The sequence below is a fragment of the Diceros bicornis genome, chromosome 1 (assembly GCF_020826845.1).
Source record: "Diceros bicornis minor isolate mBicDic1 chromosome 1, mDicBic1.mat.cur, whole genome shotgun sequence".
Classification (NCBI taxonomy): domain Eukaryota; kingdom Metazoa; phylum Chordata; class Mammalia; order Perissodactyla; family Rhinocerotidae; genus Diceros; species Diceros bicornis.
The window spans coordinates 9,696,603-9,718,645 of NC_080740.1; the positions used below are offsets into that span (position 1 = coordinate 9,696,603).

At 34.3% G+C, this 22,043-nt stretch overlaps 1 protein-coding gene across 3 annotated transcripts in view; it reads right to left on the minus strand.

Annotated features, from left to right (window-relative positions):
* Positions 1–22,043, minus strand: part of SSBP2 (single stranded DNA binding protein 2) — a 297,333-nt gene that overhangs the window by 7,908 nt on the left and 267,382 nt on the right. For 2 of the 3 annotated variants that reach the window (XM_058524470.1, XM_058524385.1), the window contains 6 exons: positions 20,234–20,269; positions 18,377–18,431; positions 14,817–14,887; positions 11,924–12,002; positions 9,350–9,378; positions 245–343 (listed from right to left, as the gene is read on the minus strand). In XM_058524470.1, coding sequence (XP_058380453.1) covers positions 245–343; positions 9,350–9,378; positions 11,924–12,002; positions 14,817–14,887; positions 18,377–18,431; positions 20,234–20,269 — 369 coding nt within the window. The remainder of the gene's footprint in view (positions 1–244; positions 344–9,349; positions 9,379–11,923; positions 12,003–14,816; positions 14,888–18,376; positions 18,432–20,233; positions 20,270–22,043) is intronic. The other variant, XM_058524560.1, reaches the window with a different exon arrangement.

The following is a 22,043-nucleotide window of genomic DNA, read 5'->3' on the forward strand; positions in this document are numbered from 1 at the left end:
TACAGTAGATGTTCTCTATAAGAAAATTAGTATTATAGCTTTTGTTTTGTAATTATGTACACAGGAGTAAAAAAGTTTATTTTTTAATTTTCTCAAAGAAATTCCACTTAATTTTCTAACTTATAAAAATCAACCTATTGAACTCTAGATAAACAGTTATAATAATGGCTTTATACATTTATTCTAATAGAAGAGCTTCAGAAATAAAATCTGGATATAATAATATAGTCAAAGGAATACTTACACTCTCACTCTGAAAAGGATTTAAGAAATTTCCCCCCATTTCTCCATCATCCCTTGGAGTGCCCGGCTGATTACTCAGGCTCATATTATTGGGAGAATTCTGTAAACAAGATTTAGAAAACAAGGCATTGTTGAAGATTTTAATTTCCCTCTTGTATTGTACTGTTTCAAAAATGGAATCTATAGCAGCACCCCTAAGGACAAAGCAGACATAACTCTAATCTTAGACCTCTACCATATATTCTAGTTCATTCTTTGCATCTTGACAAGTACTAATGCTTTCCCAAATGAAAATTAAAAAGCAAACAGAAAACCCAAAATAACCCACAACAACTGTTTTTCTTCCTTTCAGAATCAATATTTATTCAATTTCCCACCCTCAGCTTATAGAGTTCTTAGAACTCTGGAGAGTTTAAAAAACATTCCCAGCAGGAGCATGATGAAGAGAGCCCAGACACGATCAGGCATGATGGAACCACGACTTCCCTCGGTAATTTTACTAATCAAACTTCAAAAGGTCACTGTTTTAATAAACATTTCCCTTTAATTCTACACGCAGTTTGCATAGTAACATTATTTTGACCATTATTTTTATACGAACTATAAGGAAAAAAGGAAGATAGTTAACTATAGTTAAGAAAAAAAGAAATACCTTGGGACTTGAGAATTCAATGTGTATTTTTAGAAGAAAAGCAGGCTCACAGGTAACCTGCCTTAGAACCTTTTCCTATCACTAGTTTAAGAAGCGATTTACGTTGAAACTTTCCTTTAAGATAAAATGGCTGACATTAGCAATCTAATCCAACATAAGTTGGCAGTGTATTACTTCATATTCTATTTAAATTTGCTAGTCTCATTCTCACTGTGCAGTCTTAGCCATGCGAGGTCGTCTGATACTCCACATCAACAGGAAATACAGAACGGCACTGGCATATAAAGCATGTTCACACGGTATTGCAACTGTGAGGGAGGGACTCTTTCAAGGTCCAATTTACTGACTTGTAAAAATAAACTTCAAGGTTAAAAATTTTTATTTGTTATTTCAAATGGAAGAAAGATTTTAGATTTTTTTTCCTAAGCCACTTTATATTCTGTTTTTGAATAAGTTTTTAAATTTTTCACAGAAAATTGCTCTCAGGATTTTGACTTAACTAAAACCAAGTTATGTCATAAAAATTAAAATTTCATGAATGAGTTATTCCCAGAAGAATATGTGCTTTTTTAGAACATGGTTAAACTGTAAAGCAGAGGCAGGTAGATGAGCTGGTGGAAATACAGCTCGTATCTCGTCCTCTGTGCACCCCACAGGGAGGATCTGAGAACGAGGCTCCTCTGAAGTCCACAGGAGCTCCATTTGCAACGAACCCCAAGGGCTGGAGAACCATCGTTTAATAGCATAAAGAGGATTCTATTTTTTTTTGATAAATCTTTCTCTGAAAATGTTAGTTTCCCAAGTATATAGAAAAGCAACTCTACTTTGAAATGAACATGGATAACTTGATTTCCTGAGGAAAAAAAAAGTAAAATTTAACTAAGTGTAACTAACTAACCTATAGTTAACTAAGCTATAGCTCATTAATTATTAAAACTATTAATTAATCAATTGTGTTTTAAAAACAGGAAAGATAACGCTCATTTAGCTCAAAAAAAATAAATTTGTAAAAATATTGTAAGATTTACCCAAAGTCTATAAGTTTTTTTGGTGAAGGCAGATTTCTGTCATTTCATATATAATGGAGAAACTGGCAACCTTGGAATAAAAAATAATCAACATATACATATAAGGGTTTTTGCGGATGCACTTGGAAGCTGCATACTTTTACATACTCCAACAAATATATGAAACAAGCCCTCTCCATTGTTGTGTAATATTCACACCCCCCGTAGTATAGGAGGCGCCCTGAGAGGAGCAGCGTCTCTCTAAGTTGGGGTGCTCTGTTTCTGCTGTCCTTTTGCCACGTATCATTTCTTGATTTACAATTTTGAAGGTTTAGCTAACTTCAAATCTGATTCTTGACTCAAAATGTTGATGTAAAAATATTTAAAATTTGAAACAACACTGCATTATTTAAATACTTACAAAACACTTCCAGTGTTATTATTTCTATTTTCCAGGTATTCTTTTAATAGCATGGGTGGCTCAGCATTATACTCTTTTTGGGGGGGAGGAATATATAAGAACATTGAGAGGAAGATTAAAAGGACACATTCGACATAAAAAGCTGAGCTAATATCAGATCTCTGAAATTCATTCCTATCCAGCTCACTGGGCATATCTGAAACTCTTGAAACAATAGGGCAATTTTTTTTTTATCTGAACTAATCTCTGCAAAATGTTGTGAAAACAATAAAAGTTTCCCAAAGGGGAGTCTTAAGGAAACTGCGCTGTCTATGATCACCGAGCGACATGATGAAGAGATAGGCTAATGACACACTCAGTACTGGCACCTGAGGACAGTGGTTCCAAACACCAGACCAGAGCAGGTTATGAGGTGGTGGCAATGCACTGTGTATATGTTGCACTTAACTGCAGCTATGATTGTGTGCAGTGTCTCCAGTGGATTTCACCATCAAGGCAAGAAAATAATGCACAAAAAGGGCTTAGGCTGTCAAAAAGGCTCTCCAATTGCTAAAGTACATAATTAGGGAGTAGGGAGCACAAAAGAATATAAGCAAAGATTACTTTCAGCTACCTTAGGCATTTTGGTTGCATTTCTTACTTCAGTTAATCTGTACTTTCTTCTCTACTTATACTCTAAGAATTTAGCTTAAAAAAGTATAGTTAGGATTATACTGATCCCATTTTCAAGGGATTTTGTTCCATTCTCATTCACTCTTTCTTCAAACTGGAATGCTTTTCCCTTACTTAAGCTATGACGTCATACACGAATGTTATTTTTCAGCATATATATGCACATACACACACGCACTTTCTTCTGGTTAACACATTTAATTCTCTTAAGCTCTCTATTCCCTGATTTTATCTTGCAAGTATTCTTCCATATCATCTCTTTAATTAGTAAGTTATTGTCCCTTCTTCCACTCATCCCCAGAAACTATTCCAAACCTTTTCAAACTGCTATTAAAAAAGTGAACATTTGTAGAAATTTTGGCTCTGCCTATAATTGGAATAAAATAATACTGACATTTTCCCAAACCTTTTGGAAGTGGATTTTGAATTGATTTCTCACGGTTGCCAATAACCAGTTTTATGGAGTGTTTGGACTCTGCCATCCTCCTAAAAGAACCAACTGCCAGTCCTGGTTCTCTTCGGGGTACACGTGAGCCAGAACTCTGGCCTCACACCTGAGATGGTGGCAGAGATCTAGACTTGTTGATTAGCCCCCCATGAATGGTGTGGGATCTTTAACTGCAACTAAGGTTCTTGAGGTCAGAAAGCCTCAGGCTGAAAAGACTCCTTTGAGAATTTATTAAGCATGACACGATCAGATCTTGCCTTCTCTGACATGGTTTTTTTTAAAGTCAAAAATATAAATGTCAAATATCTTAATGTGAACTGCAGAATTTACTTAGATGATGTCCTTCTAAGAAAACAAATCATATGCTCCTCTCCACCCCCAACCACTAAAACAACTCCAAGGGAAAATATTTTTGTTCCATTCACTAAATAGGTGACTTCTTACTTGCAAAAGAAATGAAAAGAATTTCACATTTCATTAAAAAAAAAAGGGCTTCTAAATTAAAGATAAATTCTGCATTTTGAGAAAGATGCATATGAGTTTTACTAGGTAATCCTCAACCGAGCAAGCAATAATTTAACAACTCTTCATTTGGAGATTTGAGCTCATTTTGCCACTGAAACAGTGCTATCAAAGCGCAGTTGACAGTGTGAGTTCCTAGCCTTGCCCACCAAAAATAGTATAATGAGGAGGAAGATATTTAGTACCCATATAGCACTTCATAGCCCTGCGCATATACAGTCACGCGTCACTTAACGACGGGGATGTGTGCTGAGAAATGTGTTGTTAGGCAATTTCATGGTTGTGCGAACATCACAGAGTGTACCTACACAAACCTAGATGGTATAGCCTACTACACACCTACGCTGTATGGTATAGCTTATTGTTCCTGGGCTACAAACCTGTACAACATGTTACTGTACTGAATACTATAGGCAATTGTAACACAATGGTAAGTATTTGTGTATCTAAACATATCTAAACATAGAAAAGGTACAGTAAAAATACGGTATAAAAGACAAAAAATGGTACACCTGTATACGGCACTTACAGGAATGGAGCTTGCAGAACTAGAAGTTGCTCTAGGTGAGCCAGTGTGTAGTGAGCGAATGTGAAGGCCTAGGACATTACTGGACACTACTGTAGACTTTATAAATACTGTACACTTAGGCTACACTAAATTTATAAAAAAATATTTTTCTCTCTTCAATAACAAATTAACCTTGGCTTACTGTAACTTTTTTACTTTATAAACTTTTTTTTAACGTTTTGACTCCTGTAATAACACTTAGCTTAAAACATAAACACACTGTACAGCTATACAAAAATATTTTCTTTCTTTGTATCTTATTCTATAAGCTTTTTTCTATTTAAAAATTTTTTAATTTACTTTTTCAACTTTTTTGTTACAAACTAAGACACAAACACCCATACTAGCTTTGGCCTACACAGGGTGAGGATCATCAGTGTCACTGTCTTCCACCTCCACATGTCGCACGGCAAGGTCTTCAGTGGCAATAACACGCATGGAGCTGTCATATCATATGATAACAATGTCTTCTTCTGGAATACCTCCTGAAGGACCTGCCTGAGGCTCATCTTGAGGAGTTGTCCTTCTTTTCAGAAATATGTCCATGGTCATTTGCGTGGTTTGTTTCTTCTTTTCATCATGGATTTGCTTATAAGCAGATAATGCATTGTGAACATTCCTCTCTATTAATGAAAACCTTTCAGGTTGGGGTCCATGTTTTCATTTTAAGGAGCTTGTTGAGGTCTGCAAAAGCTTCTGCTGAACACTTCACTGCAAATTTTCTTGGGGGTTCTTCTTCTTCTCCTGCAGTTTCCTTTTCTTGTCCTCCTCCTCAGCTATGCGTTCCTGTTCCAGTTCCAACAACCCCTCATTAGTCAGTTCCTCAGGAACCACCTCTAAGAGCGCCTCAATGTCATCCTCATCCACACCCAGGTTAAAGTTGTCTGCCATCTCAACCATAGTCTTGTTGATTTTTTCAACCTCCTTATCCTTGGCAAATCCTTTGAAGCCACGGACTAACCTCTTGAGTGTCTTCTTCCAGATGCCATTCATACATTCCTTGGTGACATCACCCCAAGCAAGGTTACTGATGTAGTCAAAAATGTTGTAATCCTTCCAGAATTGCATCAGTGTCTTTCTCAGTTGTAGCAATAGCCTAGGCAAAGGTCCTCTTCAGATAGGCCTTAAAAGCCACTATAACTCCTTGATCCACTTGTTGGATCAAAGAGGTGGTGCTTGGAGGGAGAAACACCACTTTGATATTGAGATGAAGATCACCAATTAAAGGAGGATGTCCAGGAGCATTATCAGTAATAAGCAAATCTTGAAAGGTATGTTATTCTCCAAACACTAGTTCTCCATTTTGCTGGCAAAGCAATTCAGGAGGGCATCTTGGAGGAGGAGCTGGGTCATCCATGACTTCTTACTGCTCCTGTAGTACACTGGCAGTGTGTGCTTATTGATATGCTTGAAGGCCCTGGGATTCTCACTGTGCCAGATCACAAATGGTCTCAATTTGTAGCCTGCAACATTGCCCCCAAGCAAGACTGTTAATCTGTCCTTAAAAGCCTTAAAACCTGGCATTGACTGTTTATTATCATTATCAAGTATTATGTGCTATACATAATTGTATGTACTATACTTTTATACTACAGGCAGTGAAGTAGGTTTGTCTATACCAGCATCACTACAAACACATGAGTAATATGTTGCACTATGATGGCTATGACATCACCAGGCAATGGGAATTTTTCAGCTCCATTACAATCTTATGGGACCTATGTGGTCCATCATTGACTTAAACGTCGTTATGTGGCACATGACTGTATTCACACTTGATTCTCAGCAATTTTATGACGTAGGCAGGGAATGAACTACAAGCTCTATTTTACAGCTAAGGAAACCAAGCCCAAGAGAAATCAAGTAACTTGTTCACAACTTGTAAGTAGCAGAACCAGGTTTTCTGATTTTCACTTCAGTATCCTTTATTTATCTTAAATATAAAATGAATAAACTAGAGTATATTTACAATAAAAAAGTAGAAAAAGAATTGAAATAATACTAATAAACAACATTTAAAAATGGAGGAAGAAATTTTTAAAAACTATGTAATACTGATGCTTGACAAAATACACATTTAATTGGAGAACTAGGAAGATCTAGCTGGAGAGTTAAGAGAGATTTTGAACAAAATTGCTAAGCAGTAGTGGTCAAAATTATCTTTCAATTCACAAAAAGAATGACTATAAAAAGAATAGGTTGGAAAGAAATGAATCCAGAAAACAAAAGGGACACAAGAGTTTCTTGAGATAGCTGGACATGTGTTGGAAGAGGAAGAAGGCGGGAAAAATCGAGTTGGTGACAGTGTGCACAGCTTGGAGTAAAAGTCTGAAATAATTAGGCTGTGAGTGGAAAGAGGTAGGGAGAAAAATAACTGAGGGGTGTCTGTGTGTGTGTGTGTGTGTGTGTGTGTGTGTGTGTGTGTACAATACGCATGATGCTGCTGATTAGGGAAAAAGCGACTATAGCATAGAGAAGGTGTGACAGATACTAGTGTTACCATCACCCAGACAGCCTGGTTACAGCCTGGAGGCAAGGAACCTGGAGCAGGGCAGTACAGAAATGAGCTGCTTAGGAGTTCATCTGAAGGTGGATGGAACTAGTCATTCCTAATACCTCGTTAAGTGGCATGTTTACTACTTGGGGATAATTCTTATGTTAATTGAAATGTATTTGAACTTTGCTTTGTAAAAGTTTTTCCTTATTGTATCTGTTTGGCCTTAGTTTTACCGAGCTTCTTGGGAGCAGAGACCATATCTTGTTTATCTTTGGATTTTCAGAGCCCAGAATAATGCCTTGGCACATTCATGTCTACTGAATGAAGGAACTCCTGCCTAAGTATAAACCACTTGAGGGCAAAGATTATGTTTGTCTTTAAAGAAGTCTTTTGTATCTCCCCATAGTACACAAGGCAATACCCAGTACACAAAAGTACACAATGGGTGGTCAATTAATGCTTAAAGAATAAGCAATACATCATTAGGCAAGAGAATGTTATCAGCAGTAGGCACAGTGTAGTGGAAACACTTGTCTCTGGGAATAGGAATGGGAAAATAAGCACAGAAGGAATAGCAATAGATCTGACATAGGGCAGATTAGAAGATGCTATTTAATTCGGCGTTCTGACTCAAATTTTTAAAGTACTTTGTAAATTACAAAGTACTCACTCATATACAATTTTGTTTACATCTATCTAATGTACTATCTAATGTACGTTATTAGTGGGGATCTTAGGAAGATGGCCTTAAGCAATCTAGGTGATCCCATTTTGTGTAATGAAGAATCGTATTTAGATACTAGAATATACTTCTAATACAACATTAGAAATTTCACTGGTGACCACAAAGCACAATTCAGCTAATACCAATTGTTAGATATCTAAGATAGCCAATACAGGCATGGTCATCTGACTTGCAGAGGGGCTTCCCAGAGAGAAGGCTTTAATGGAATTATACAGTTAATCCTATTTTGAAAACAGGCTTTTTGAAGTCTTACTTAATACTGTTTCTCATTGAGGTAAGCTACTGCCCATTATAAATATTCATGTATTTTTAGAAAAGAAAAAGACCTTCCTGATTTTTCCTAAACACAGACATCCAAAAGACATGTAGAACTTCTAAGGCCACGCAGTCAGTCAACGCAGATACACATCCCTCCATTTCCAAGGGTTCCGCATCTGCGGATTCAACCAACCTCGGATCGTAAACATGTTCAACGAAGCGTACGTAAACACGATCCACAGTTGGTTGAATCCGCGGATGCGAAACCAGCAGATACAGAGGGCCGACTAAAGGACTTGAGCATCCGTGGATTTTGGTATCCATTGGGGTCCTGGAATCAATCTCCTGGAGATATTGAGGGACGACTGTAATGTCAGAAAGCCAATTAAAACTTTTTTTTTTTTTAGCATAAAGTCTTAATTTAAAAGGTTTTGCAGCTCAATTTTATTTTATTTTCCTTGGCATCAGGAATTTTATATTATTATACATGAATATAAATTAGAAGAATTAAAAATGAACTCATCCTTTAATGAATTTCTGTATTTATTGGTGTAAAGCAGACTTCTAAGAGAGTCTTTCTAGTGGTAGTTAATAATTAGTTCTTAATAGCCATTCTAAATATATTTTTGACCCACAGAGAACTATTTTAAATTCATCATGACCTAAAAAGTATTTAGGTATTCTTCTTCAAAAAATAAGACATCTTAGCAAAGGATTAATTTTAGATAGTCAAACTACTGAAGGAGGAAAAATGCAGACACATGCTATTGGAAGGCTCACTTTCCTACTTGTATTAATACAATTTTCTTCTAATTACTTTCTTACTCTACTTTGGGGAACTAGAATAATGATCAAGGACATCAGCATTGCCTAATGAAGGTCTGAAAGACAAATGAGATGTACAAATGCAACGACCTTACAACATATAATAACCACTTTTTCAACTTTACCTTTTCTCATGTTGCTCTAGACTTCTTTACATTTTCAAAAGATTAAACTATGTCAGTTTGCTTTACCAATATGTAACATCATAACCTGATTAAATTGGTTATTACTTGGGTTATCAATTAATCTTGTATAGCACACCCTGTAAATGAACCTTAGCATGTTTAGGAATACTTTTAAAAGACTCATTTTACCCTTTCCCACAGATTATATGCATTAATATTTTTAACTTTCACTTAACTATATCTGGCCTTCCACTTTCAAACTCTTGTTTAAGAACAAAATTCGTAAGGTTAGTCTAATAATCTTAGTAAGAGTTGCATGTGGAATAAAATACAGATAAAAAGCAATACAGAATACACAACACTCACCTTGGAAATACTGTCCATATCTCCTGAGCCTGATACAAAATATGAAAAGAAAGTCTTCATTAGGTAATGATTTCATTTATATATTAAGTGCTCCTTTAATATAAATAAATGCAGTATACTGTATGTATTTCCCAGTGTATATTTTCTGAAATTTTGAATCTTAAAAAATTCCTTTTCTCTTATACTGTATGGTGAATAAGTTATCATCTGATGGCAAATGCAAGGAAGAGGTGTACTTCTAGTTCCCAATCATCTATTTTTTCTGTAATGGCAGAATGAAGAAAACTATTGTTACAAATTCCTGAAAGTGAAATATTAGATACAGTCATGTGTCGCTTAACAACAGGGATACGTTCTGAGAAATGCATCATTAGGCAATTTCATCGTACATCATAGAGTGTACTACACAAACCTAGATGGTATAGCCTACTACACACCTAGGCTATATGGTACTAATCTCATGGGACCTCTGTCGTATGTGCGGTCTGTCGTTGACCAAAACGTTTTTACATGGCACATGACTCTGTGTGTGTGTATGTGTGTGTATATACACTACTCAATTAAAAATTTTAAAATGTGTATACTAATACATATATATGCATAAATATTTATATATATGTGGAGAGCAAGAGAAATCTCTAAACATATTTTCTGAAATGATGCTTCTGTAAATTTGATAAAATATACAATGGACGTTTGCAACAATGTCTGACAATATTCTGAACCATATTTTACTATAATAACGAAAAGCAAAGTATTCTTAATAACATTAAAAATTTGACGGCAATCAATATTCATGGCAATCCATCAAAAGTAAAAATGTCTTCAAGATATAATATTATAGTTTTATTTTAATTCTTAGGAGAAATGAACCATGGATACTAATTTCTTTTTCTATTTAAGAAATGGAATCATAACTTAGCTAACAAAGAACAACAATCAGATCTTTGCCACAATTTTAGCTGTAACAATTTTAACTATTTTAACAATAAATTTTCCTGGCATAAAAATATTATAATATTTTAATAGTACAACATTCAGTCAACAGTCACAAATAAAGTGAGGGCTTATTAACATGATTAGTTTATAAATAAACAGGCATAATAAATTGTTAAATATTGAATGTATTATGTATATATATAAATATATACAATAGGGTTCATTATAGAAAGTAATAAGCCATGTTCCAAGCACATGTAAAACTCTTTTGCAAATTCTATTCTAATGAATATCATTGAGAAACTTCTAACTATGACCAAATGTCATCTCTTTGTGAATAACTTTACAAATTAAAAGACTGGAAAGTGAATTATTTTGCAATAAATTGGAAAGTAAAACTCTAGAAAGGTACTGTCCAGTAGAACTCTGTATGATGATGGAAATGTTTCTCTGTGCTGTCCATGATGGTAGCCGTTAGCTCCCTGTGGCTCTGTGCACTTGATATGTGGCAGTGCAACTGAAGAACTGAATTTTACATTAAATTTAATTTAAAATTAAATAGTCACACATGACTAGTGGCTACCATAATTGGACAGTGCAAATTCAGGCTTTGAAATCTAGGCAAAAAAGTATAGATCCTTAAAAGCACAAAAGCCTATCAACATGTTGCAAATAATTTCTTGATTATTGAAGTTACATAGCTTTTCAAAGTATCAGAGGATGCCATTTCCTGACCTTGGGTGGGGTTGTGAAATCTGCGTATAACCTAAGTTATTCATGGGCATAGTTTCTCCAACTTAAGTAAAAGATGGTCCCTTTTCAAAAGAAAAAAATTGTCACAAACCTCCACCCCCACTGTGAAGCTGTAAAATAGTTTATGGTAATGTTACCTAAACATATACGAATATGAGATAAATGTCTTCTCTTTTGGTTTTGCGTTCGGCCTGCCTATACATATAGTATGCTGTGTGACCTAGTCGGTTTTGTACAATTCGTTTCTCTCTCTCACTATCGTAAACTTTTTGTTCACCTTGCAGATATTTGGCTTCATTTGGTAAGAAGGCATCATTTGTGAATATGTTTTCAACCATTACTCACACTACTTGAAATCAGCTTTATCTTAAATACAACGTGCCCAGTGTTCTCTCTTAAGAGATTCATTCGGATTATCCAGAATATGATTACCAATTTTACTTTTAAAAAGATACAAACATTAAAATACAAAAACAAAATAGAAATCCTTGCAGAGAACTGAAGTCCCTCAGAGGCTGTCCATAGACCTTTGGAGACAAGCCAGCTGGGAGGCTACTGCAGTTCTCCAGGTGAGGCATGCGTGGGACACGCCCAAAGCAGCAACGGCTCCTTTGATCATAATACACACAGATTTTGATAGGTTAAAGTAAGTACCTGTGAATATGAGCTAGGGTAGAACAATTCTCACATTTCTGATTTTCAGATGATTTCTAGTCATCATAACCAATATACTGTGGTTTAAACTATCAGTCTGAGGTAAAAGTTGAGCATTTCAAAATGAGCTCGTATGTATGGAAGAACTTTGCAAATCATAATATTCACTATGCAGAATTAAGGTTTTGTTTTGAATTCGTTTCTAAATATCAAATTTAATATCCTTACCTAAAGAGCCATTCATGTGATGTGATTCCATTCCTCCTAATCCACCCATGGGACCATCTGACCCAGGGCCCATTGGAAACTATTTAAAAAATGAAGAAAATGACTATGATCACATTAAAAACAACTGATTATCTCACTGTTACAAAATCTATCTTTAAGATATAAGACACTTCCACAACTTATTTTCATTTTCAAGTCACGGAGATTATTTTCCTAGATTTTTTCAGTAGATTCTGTACCTGGACTGCCCTGCCTCCCTCATCCCATCTTCCCTCTGTTCTGGATCTTCAGGCTAATCTTCATTCATATCCAAATTTTTCTTCTTCAGATATGCTCAACTAGAAAGTAATACATTCCAGTGCAAATGAGAAGATAAGCATTCTCTTCTACGCTATTGACAAATTTTGCTAGTTTAAACCAGACGTGATTCTTAAGAAGCTGCTAAAGGTATTGGCTTATTAATAAGAATAACTGAACATTATTATGCCAATATTAACATTTTTATTAGCAGACAATCTATCTTTGTTCAAATGCACATAACAAATAATTTCATCTTGCAAGTTAAGTACATTTAGCTCCTTGGGGATAGCTGAATATAGCTAATTCTTCTTGGCAGTCTCAAATATGTCAGTTCAATGACAATTAGGCATTATACAGCAGTTTTATTTAACGTTTTTTAAAGTAGTGGTATTGTTTTACTTGACTTTCAAGTGAAATCTTAGATTAGAAGCCTGGTACAAAACAGATGTGCACAGATGTGCTGTGGTGGAGCTGGTGGTGGAGAGTCCACGGCCTGCCCACTCAGTCTTTCCCTCAACATCCTGGAATACTTCTGAGGAAATCCAGACCCCAGTCTGAAGACAAGTTATTGAAAACTATCTTCTGTTTACAGTTAAGACAGCTTACCGAAAATACCTGCTCCTACAATTTCCCATGTCAAAAGCATTTCTTCCATTTCTATGGTGCAGAATACTGAAGGTGATGTGTGTATTTACGTGTATAGATGGGATGGTAGTGGCTACTAACCATAAAGGCTTTTGGGGGGAAAACACTGCCCTCCATAGACAATCTGTATACTGCCAACTCTGTGTGGAAATAAGATAGCTTTCCATCATTTCTGATTTTTCCATTATATAACACATGCTTACATATTTTCCCAGGATAATGCCAATTCTGTTGCCTAAAAGCACATGGATTGATTTTCAGTAAACAGTGTGGAATATGTATGCCTCAAATGACAGGTCAAAAAATGAACTTTGAACTTACTGTTGTTATTCAGCTTTTGTCGAAAGCATAGTTTAGAAACCGGTGCCAGTGAGGCCAAGAGCCTGTGAACCTCCCTGGCTTGGCCCTTTTATCTGGCCCCATAGTGCTTTACAAGACACTAGGACCACAGGCGTGTGTGTGTGAAGCACAGAAACTGCAGCCTAGCCCTCAGCAGGCATTTGCTTTTACTCCCTCTGGCTGCAATGAACGACATTTGAAACAGTGCCATGTTCATCTTCTACTCGTCAAATCTCTTATCTTCGTAACAAGTTAGAGAAGCAGAATGGAACACCCTTGGATGATATCAGCTGAGCTGCCCACAGAAATGTCTTCAGTGCCATATGCTCTGGGTTTCCTCCCTACTGCCTTGCTTTCCAAAACCAAGTTTAAGATATGAAATTGCAGTATGAAGAGCTTTTCTATATTTTTCCTGCATCTCTAAAATGAACATTGTTCATTATCATATTCAGCGTTCTTTAAAATCTCCGTGAAAACACCTGTTAGACATTACTGTCAGGGAAAGGTTTCTTTTTCCTGAAAAACAATTTATTTGATGATATAAAGAGATAGTGATCACTGAAGGCAGTGCTGCTTAACAGAAATCATATGCAAACCACAAATGTGAACTGCATAAATAAGTTTAGATTTATTAGCAGCCATGTTTAAAAAGTAAAAGAGAAAAGGGTGAATTTAATTTTAATAATATATTTTATTTACCCTATATATCAGAATTATTATCATTTCAACATATAGTCAATATAAAATTTTAATGAGATATTTTTCTTTCATACTAAGTCCTCAAAATCCAGTGTGTATTTTATACTGCAGCACATCTCAGTTTGGACTAGCTATATTTCAAGTACTATACCATACTGGACAATTTAAAGTTTCCCTTTGTTGTCTTCACCGCTAGGAAGCTCAGTTATAATAATTATTTCATTCCTGGTTTTTGGTATATTTATGGAACTTCTTTATATGTCTTCTGACTTTAATTTGAGCTACCCTATATTCATATATATCTGTGTATTAACTGTATCTTGTTATAAATATTTTTGTTAACATGTAGGACCTTATACCATAAATTAATCGCGGATCAAAACCCGCGAACCCCGGGCTGCCAAAGCGAGCGTGCACACTTAACCGCTGCGCCACCGGGCTGGCCCCGCCTCAGTTCTATATTTAAACTCCTGATTTCAAAAATCTAAAGAAAAACAAGCGTATTCAATTTTCTAATTTATTTTCAAGTGTATCAGGGAAAGAAAACCAACTACAATGAGGAAATTAGTGATGCTAAAAATGAGGTTAACATAAATGATTATACATTATCTGTCATTTTCAAATAGTATTAATTACTAGGTATTTGAGATAAAATAAGGCTGCACACCAACATTTATAATTGATTAGGTTCAGTTTTACATTTAAATTATATTGATATGAAATCTTTTGTTACATATATTATGTGTTATGTTTTTTTCAACCCAGAACAAAGAAAGAATTTGACTTTTTTGATATCCAAGAAGCTCCTGGATAATAAAATATAAAGCTTAAACAGTATCCAGGAAATGGAATGCGCTTAGTGTTTGAGTCTTTAAATACATTTCAAAAATTTAAAAAAATTCATATTTACATTAGGCCTGTTAGGTCCAGGAGGTACTGCATTCATTAAAGTATACATGTTGTCTCCAGAGTTGGTTGAATCTGAAACAAAATATTACTCAATTAATATCTTTCTTTATAATCTACAATCACAAAGTAATAATCAAAGATGATCTGGACACATATACATATTAATAGCTGCAGCACTTAAAACAGTCGACTATTACTACTAACGTTCAGAAACAAATATCTCTAAGTCACTTTCTGACCCAGAAATTAATCATTCTGAGGTTGTAAATTAGGAATATTTACCTAATATATTAGGAGTAATCACTTGAATAATTCAGGTCAAAAGGAACATTACTTTAAAAACCTAAGAAATTACAGTCAAGCTTTTCTTCTTTTTTAAGAAACATGAATACCTTTTGACTTCTCTACAATTTATATATATATATAACAAAAATCTCTTAAAATTCAGATTCAGTAGCTTTTCAGTTATCGTTATTTCCTTAGGCTTCTTATACATCAATTTAAAAAATAGTTTATTTAGTAATAATTAATAAAAGCTGGTGGAATATCCTGGCTTACTTCCAACAGAAAGAGATTAGAACAAGACTATACAATTAAAATGAAAAATTCTCTTGCTTAAAGTAAAAGCTTCCTTGAGTATTAACTTTTGACAAAATTTTTTTTTCTCATTTTATTCTTGATTAAATAACTGTAGTGTATATCCACACAAATATATGTAACATTTTATAGTATTTTTAAAATTTTACATTTCATGTCTATTAGCTAATTCTAATGAAGTCTCTGAGTATATGTGTTTTATAATGTATAACCTAGAGTGAAAGGCTAAATATTTTATATTTAGGAACTATAAATTATGAAATGTTTTTCTATTTTTCCACAGTTATATAATGTAGTAGGCCTATTTTGAAAGAGATGTTTCAAATTTTTTGTACTGATTCAAGCCATAAGATAAAAATCATTTGCTTTTTCATGGCAATAGCCACAGAGTGGGAAATGGGCAATTACTTTTCCTCTTATTTTGTGACTACTTATTAGACATTAATAAGTTTATTATTTTAGAGTAGATTAGATGCCATTTATCTGTTGTTTGTAAACAGTGATCCATAAATCTCAATACTATTTTTCACTTCTAGATTAGTAGATCATACTGTTGAAAAAGCTGACATTCTCACCTCTGGTTGACCTCTATTTGTTTAAATACTAAGTAAGGTTCCAATCTAGTTTAGCAGCCTCAACTATTTTTACATCCTTATGTTCACTATACTCCTGTCAACCCAGGCTACTTGTTCTTGCCTGCATATGATCAACCTTTTCCATGTCCATATTTTGGTTCTTTTCTTCCTCCAAGTATCTTCTACCCAATCTCCATTTATTGAAATTCTACTCACTATTCAAGGCCCATAGCAAACGCTACCTCTTCCATGAAGGTTTTCTTTTCTTCTGATACAAGTGAGTGAGTGCTCCCCCACCACTGTATTCTGCCTTGCACTACAGATAATATTTTATTTGTCTTATTCTTCCCTCCTACTTCCAATTAGGTTATAAGTTCATTGAGAGAAGGAAAGGGACCATGTCTTACTCATGTTGTGAACTATAGACAATAAATATCTGCTAACTCAGATTTAATTAATGGAAGAAAGTTTATCCCCTAAATAGTTATCTTCAGAAAATCTTGGATTGCTTTTTAAACCTTCAAATGGTTTTTCACCTTTATTAGCCTTCCTAAATTTACTTACTAATTTTAGTAATTAATTTGAAAGGAAAATGGGCTGTATATTTTAAAATATGCAGAAACAGAAAGAAATTTATTGTTTTTAAGACCAATCAAGAATATAATTTCATCTGAAAAAGAAAAAACATTGAGGAGAATAAGGTTGGCATTTTCTAGGAAATGTCTGACTTCTTTTCATATACAAAAAACTATAATAAAGTAGATCTTTTGGCACTTATTTTTAGGGGGTATTGGCTTCATATGAAAGGAATGACTGTGATAAAGGATAAGTATATAGAAGAGTATGCAAAGGGCTAGGAAGATATACTGGTGGCAATTTCTGGCTGGAAAGGAAGAAGTGATCAGATTACTTATCATCTGCAAAGTTTAGTGTTACTCCAAAAAATTTCTTTCAGTATTCTAGTGAAGTGTTTACTAATCACATGCTACTTTCATAAATTAACATTAACTTCACCATACAAGAATGCAAATGTGGGTGAGATGTTCAATTCACATAACTCTATCTTCAATGAATTCTGTTTCACTTCAGTGAAGATGCTCTGAGGACAGAGATCCATGAAATATTTATGATATATTCCAAAGAGTTAGGGAAGCAAAGTAAAATTTTGTATTAATTATCAAATGTATGCTTTTTCTAAATTAAAAAGATTCAAAACTTAAAAAAATATTATTTATTGGTATGATTAATGATATTTAATTTCAATCTTCTGTATGTCTTAGATTTCAACAAATCAGTTAAGAACATAGGAATTTAACAGTGCAAACATAATTAAAAAAATGTCTAATTATAAAAATTTCCTATCTATTTCACTACCCAGAAGTCATCACTCATAAAGTCTTAGCCTATTTCTTTGTTGCCTACATCTAGATTTCTGTTATATATTTTTAAAATAAAATTGTGATCATATTGTATTGAATCATGAACATTTATTTCTCCATGTCATTAAAATTCTTTGATAATAATTTTTAATGGCTACATTATATTTCATAAAAAATTAATTTAATAATTTCACTAAAATTGGATTAGGTATGAAGGTTGTGTCTACTATTTCACTATTGACTACAACAAATGAGTATCCCTCTACATAAATCTATGATTGTATCTCTAATCATTTCCGGTAGTAAGATTATAGAGTTAAATGGTATGAACTTTTTCATGGCTCTTGACAGATGTCGCCAGAGCACTTTCTAGGAGGCCTGTGCCAATGTAAACTCCCACCATCGTATCCTTGAGATACAACACATTTAATAGTCTGTATTAAAGTCTCAAAAGGAAAGGATAAAGCTATTTAAAAATAATTGTATTTAATGATTATAGGAATACTGAGGTATTTTAGTTTAGAAGATTAAAAAACCTTCCCATAACATAGTGGATTTATTAGCTAACTAACAGATAATTATAGATGTGTAGGGTAAATAATCCATCTTAGTAAGATGATAAATATGGTGGGTCTGTTTTCTGATATCAGACTTAATGGATCCATGTATTTCATGTGTTGCTTATGCAGAATTTTTCTAGGTTTAGAGATCTGAATCTTTTCCACAGTCTCAACAAATCTTATAGTCAGATAAATTATTGGACAATTCATACAGATCAACATGGTTTTTATCCTGATTAATCTGTTACCCACACAACAGGAATTTTCTAAATGCTTAATTAAACAGTAGTTATTTAGGAACACTGCTGCTTCCTACTTGCTACCTCCACTCTACTTGTGAAACCATCAATGGCAGAATGAATACTACTCACTTTCTTTCATAACAATTTCTATATTTTGTGACTTTATGCTAATAATCAAATGCCCATGTGGCTAGTTTGATTACAATACCTGCTGGACTAGGCATGATGGGTGTTCCTGGCGGCCCTCCACCTCCTGGAGGACCCTAAATAGTTATACAAAATTTCAGTAAAAATAAGGCATTTCATTAAACAATACAAGGAAAAACAAAAGTTAGACTTATCTCTATAATAATCCAATTTGAAAGTAACAGAGGAAATATATTTCTCCATAATTTATTTTCTTTGAATGCACAATCATTTCAATATTATGGAAAACATAATTTAGCTTAAATATGTTGAGATTGTTGTGACACGTTTCCAAAAGCAATGAGCCTGTAGCACTGATTTATTATTCATGACAATCACGTCAGGTATAATGACGTTAAGGAGAAACCGTTTAATAGGGCCTTTACAAATCCACAAGACAGAAATAACTCATGTGTATTTGTGATTTAGCTTACTGTAATTTTCTTATATTTTGTATCGCTAGTTTTTATAGACAACTAAAAACCAAAAGATAGTTTAAAATAATACATTGATGCAATTTCTTTCTTCTCTCGTTATCAGCTGCCACACTTCTGAAGCACTGTATCACATCTACTAGAAAGGAGAGGCAGTGTTGTCTAGTGCTGAGGGTTACTAAGACTGTGGCTACACAATCAATCTGAAACGGAGATTACGTGATTCAAAAATTAATTCAGTTATTTCAGACAACCAAAATGGATAATTCAGGCAATGGGTTTTAGAATTTTCAGATGTACAGTCATCAAATTAACTATTAAGTGGCTAAATTTTCCCTTCATTCTGAGTGTACAGACACAGACCACTAATTATTTCAAATAATATATATATTTGCTATTTAATAAACAATTTAATGTGCTTTTGAATAAGTCTATAATTTTATAAAACTATCTATCAGGCTTATTCTTAACTGACTTTACAAAAAAATAGGTTTTACCCCAATTTTCTTACTTTCATTTTTGTTTCATAGAAAATATGAAAAATGTTAGACTTTCCTACTTTGCATAGTTTAAGGGAATATTGAGCACTAAGTACGCAGGTCCAAAACAGCATGTGCCTTTCCTTATGTTCATAAAACACTATTTTCATGGAAGGTAATGTTCATTGATCTTCCTCCTAAGCACTCCTTTTTCCTGTTAGCCTCCACCTCTGACAATTTCTTTAGGAAAGATTTTCCTTTTAACCATTTTATCCTTGCTTCTCAGTTAGGCATTTCCCTCTAAATATTATAACAAATTAACCTCTATGATGGCCTTGGGATGTAGCAAGGATTATAACATGATGATGGTTAAAAGGTCATTGTAAATTCAAGAGATCACGTAAAACTTGCTAATTTGACTTCTGGTCTATATGAATTATTGGAAAATTTTAACATGTACTAAATTATAAGAAAAATAAGTGTTTTCAATTTTTAAGAATGAAAAAAACTAAGAAATTCCCCCCAAATTACTTGTCATTATTCTGCTATATGATTCTCTTTGTGATTGGAAGAAAGTTTAATATCTTCTTAGACTTTGTGTATGGTGAGTGGGGTGGGGGAGAGGGTATAAATTATTCTCCTGGAGAACTGCAAATTCAAGCATATCATTGTGTAACTGGGGATGGCTTTCTTCACGATTGGACAGAGTGTATTGTACTGGTTTACAGAAACATATGCGGAAGTAAAACACAGTACTCAGGGTAATTTTCGCCAGATTGATAACTGTTTCACTAATGAACATCAACATATGTACTGAGGTTGGCGGACGAAACAACTCAATACAAATCAGATGTTCGCTTCTTGGCCAATACACAGGGGCTCTTCTTAACATCTGGACAACTCTTTCATTGCCCAAATAAAATGTAACATCAACTCTTATGAGCAAACAAACCCAAATGTACTTACTACATAATTCCCAGGAGATGCTGAGGAGTATGGTATCTGGAACATGAACAGGACAAAAACATATGTATTTTGATTCATGCGGCAGTATGGAGACTGACCCAAAATGAATCTATTTTCTGACTTTTATCAAGTTTTAGAATGTATCACAAAGAATAGTAAAGGATAAAGGCATTTAATATCTGTCAGAGTGCTAGAAAACAGAATAAATGCAATATTATCTTGCATTTACAAATAAGAGTAAATTTTAGTCAAGAAGAATTTAGAAGTAAAGCTTCAAGTTATATTAGTTTCAGGGCAGTTGTACTCACTGCTTGATACTAATGACACTTACTCTAATTAGAAAGATATATATTTGTGCAGCTAAAAATCAGAAACCAGAATTTTTCAAATTAGTAGCCTTTATAGATGCAACTTCTAATTTATGTGCATTCTGGGATGCATTACTTTTTTTTAAAGAAAAGTTTAAGGCTACTACATTCATGCAGTTTGGGTCAATACTTGATACATAGATCTCACCTTTTCCCCCTTTTTTCTTTCTAATTAGCTTCTAGAAAAATAATACAATAAATGCAAAAGATTTTGTTAATATAAGTCCCCAAAGTCTACTAATTTGTGGGGATCAGATATGGGTAACAAATTCCCTCTATCCCTTCAAATCAAGCTCTTAACCAAGCCCTTTTCTAGAGATTAGAAGGTATTAATACAGCACTGCAATGAGAATTTAAGAAAGGAAAACTGGAAAACGTATATTTAAAAATAAGTCCTTGAATGTGGATATTAATAGAGAAGTTAAATCCAAATATTTTCTTTTTTCACACAAGCTCACTAGCTCACTTGTATGGAGATTCTGCATATCCCGAAGAGATATTTTTGTCTTATTCTGAAAAAAGCCAATAAATAACTGTCTTCTTAGAGTCAGACAGCCAGGGGCAAAACTGGACCTTAAAGAACAGTGAAAAGATTATATTGCCTGTACCCTAAACGATCTCTCCACCCCAACACCTTCAGTATAATTAAACATAAGAATAACAGGAAACCATAAAGTAAGCAGAAGGAAGCAAAACAAAGTTATGATTTTCCTTTGGTTTTAATATTAAGCTATTTGATTTGAAAATTCTCTCTTCATTGTTTGGTATCCTTGCTTTGCCTTAAGCACACACCACAGGTCTCTGAGGCCCCTGCGTGGTCTGCCTGTGGGTAATTCAGCACTGCAGATGACCATGACCAGAGAGCCCAGCATCACTAGTGATGAGGATGACTTCCACTCTGAGTATTGGGATGCCTATGGCAATAAATGTTTACTCAACTCAGTGAATGAACACATACATACATCCGTGCTCTCGTGGGTCCCTTTCAGTTCACGATTGACCATCCATTCTACTTCTTAGTATTTTAAACATATGTATCTGCCCTCTCCAAATCACCAACTTATCTGTTGGCTCCACTTTTCATCTCCCCATAACTTTAACACCTGGCTCATGTTCTTCTGCCTCTCTCTTGCCTACCATCATTCCTAAGTAACTTCAAGATACAATCTAACCATTCTTTAGATCTTTAGAATTTACCCTTCACTGCCTTCCTTTACTTTACACTATACTTCCCTCTTTTCCATTTATGAGCATGACTACATCCTAGAAGTCTTTACAGAGAGATCTAAACAACTCCCTTGCCTGACATCTTTCTTATTCCTCATGACACTCACAAATATTATCCTATATTCCAACCAGAATCTCTCCCATCACAACTCCTCCGTGTTTACTAAGTCCATTATTTCCCTATTAGTTTCCTTCTAAATTCCTCTCCCTCTCCC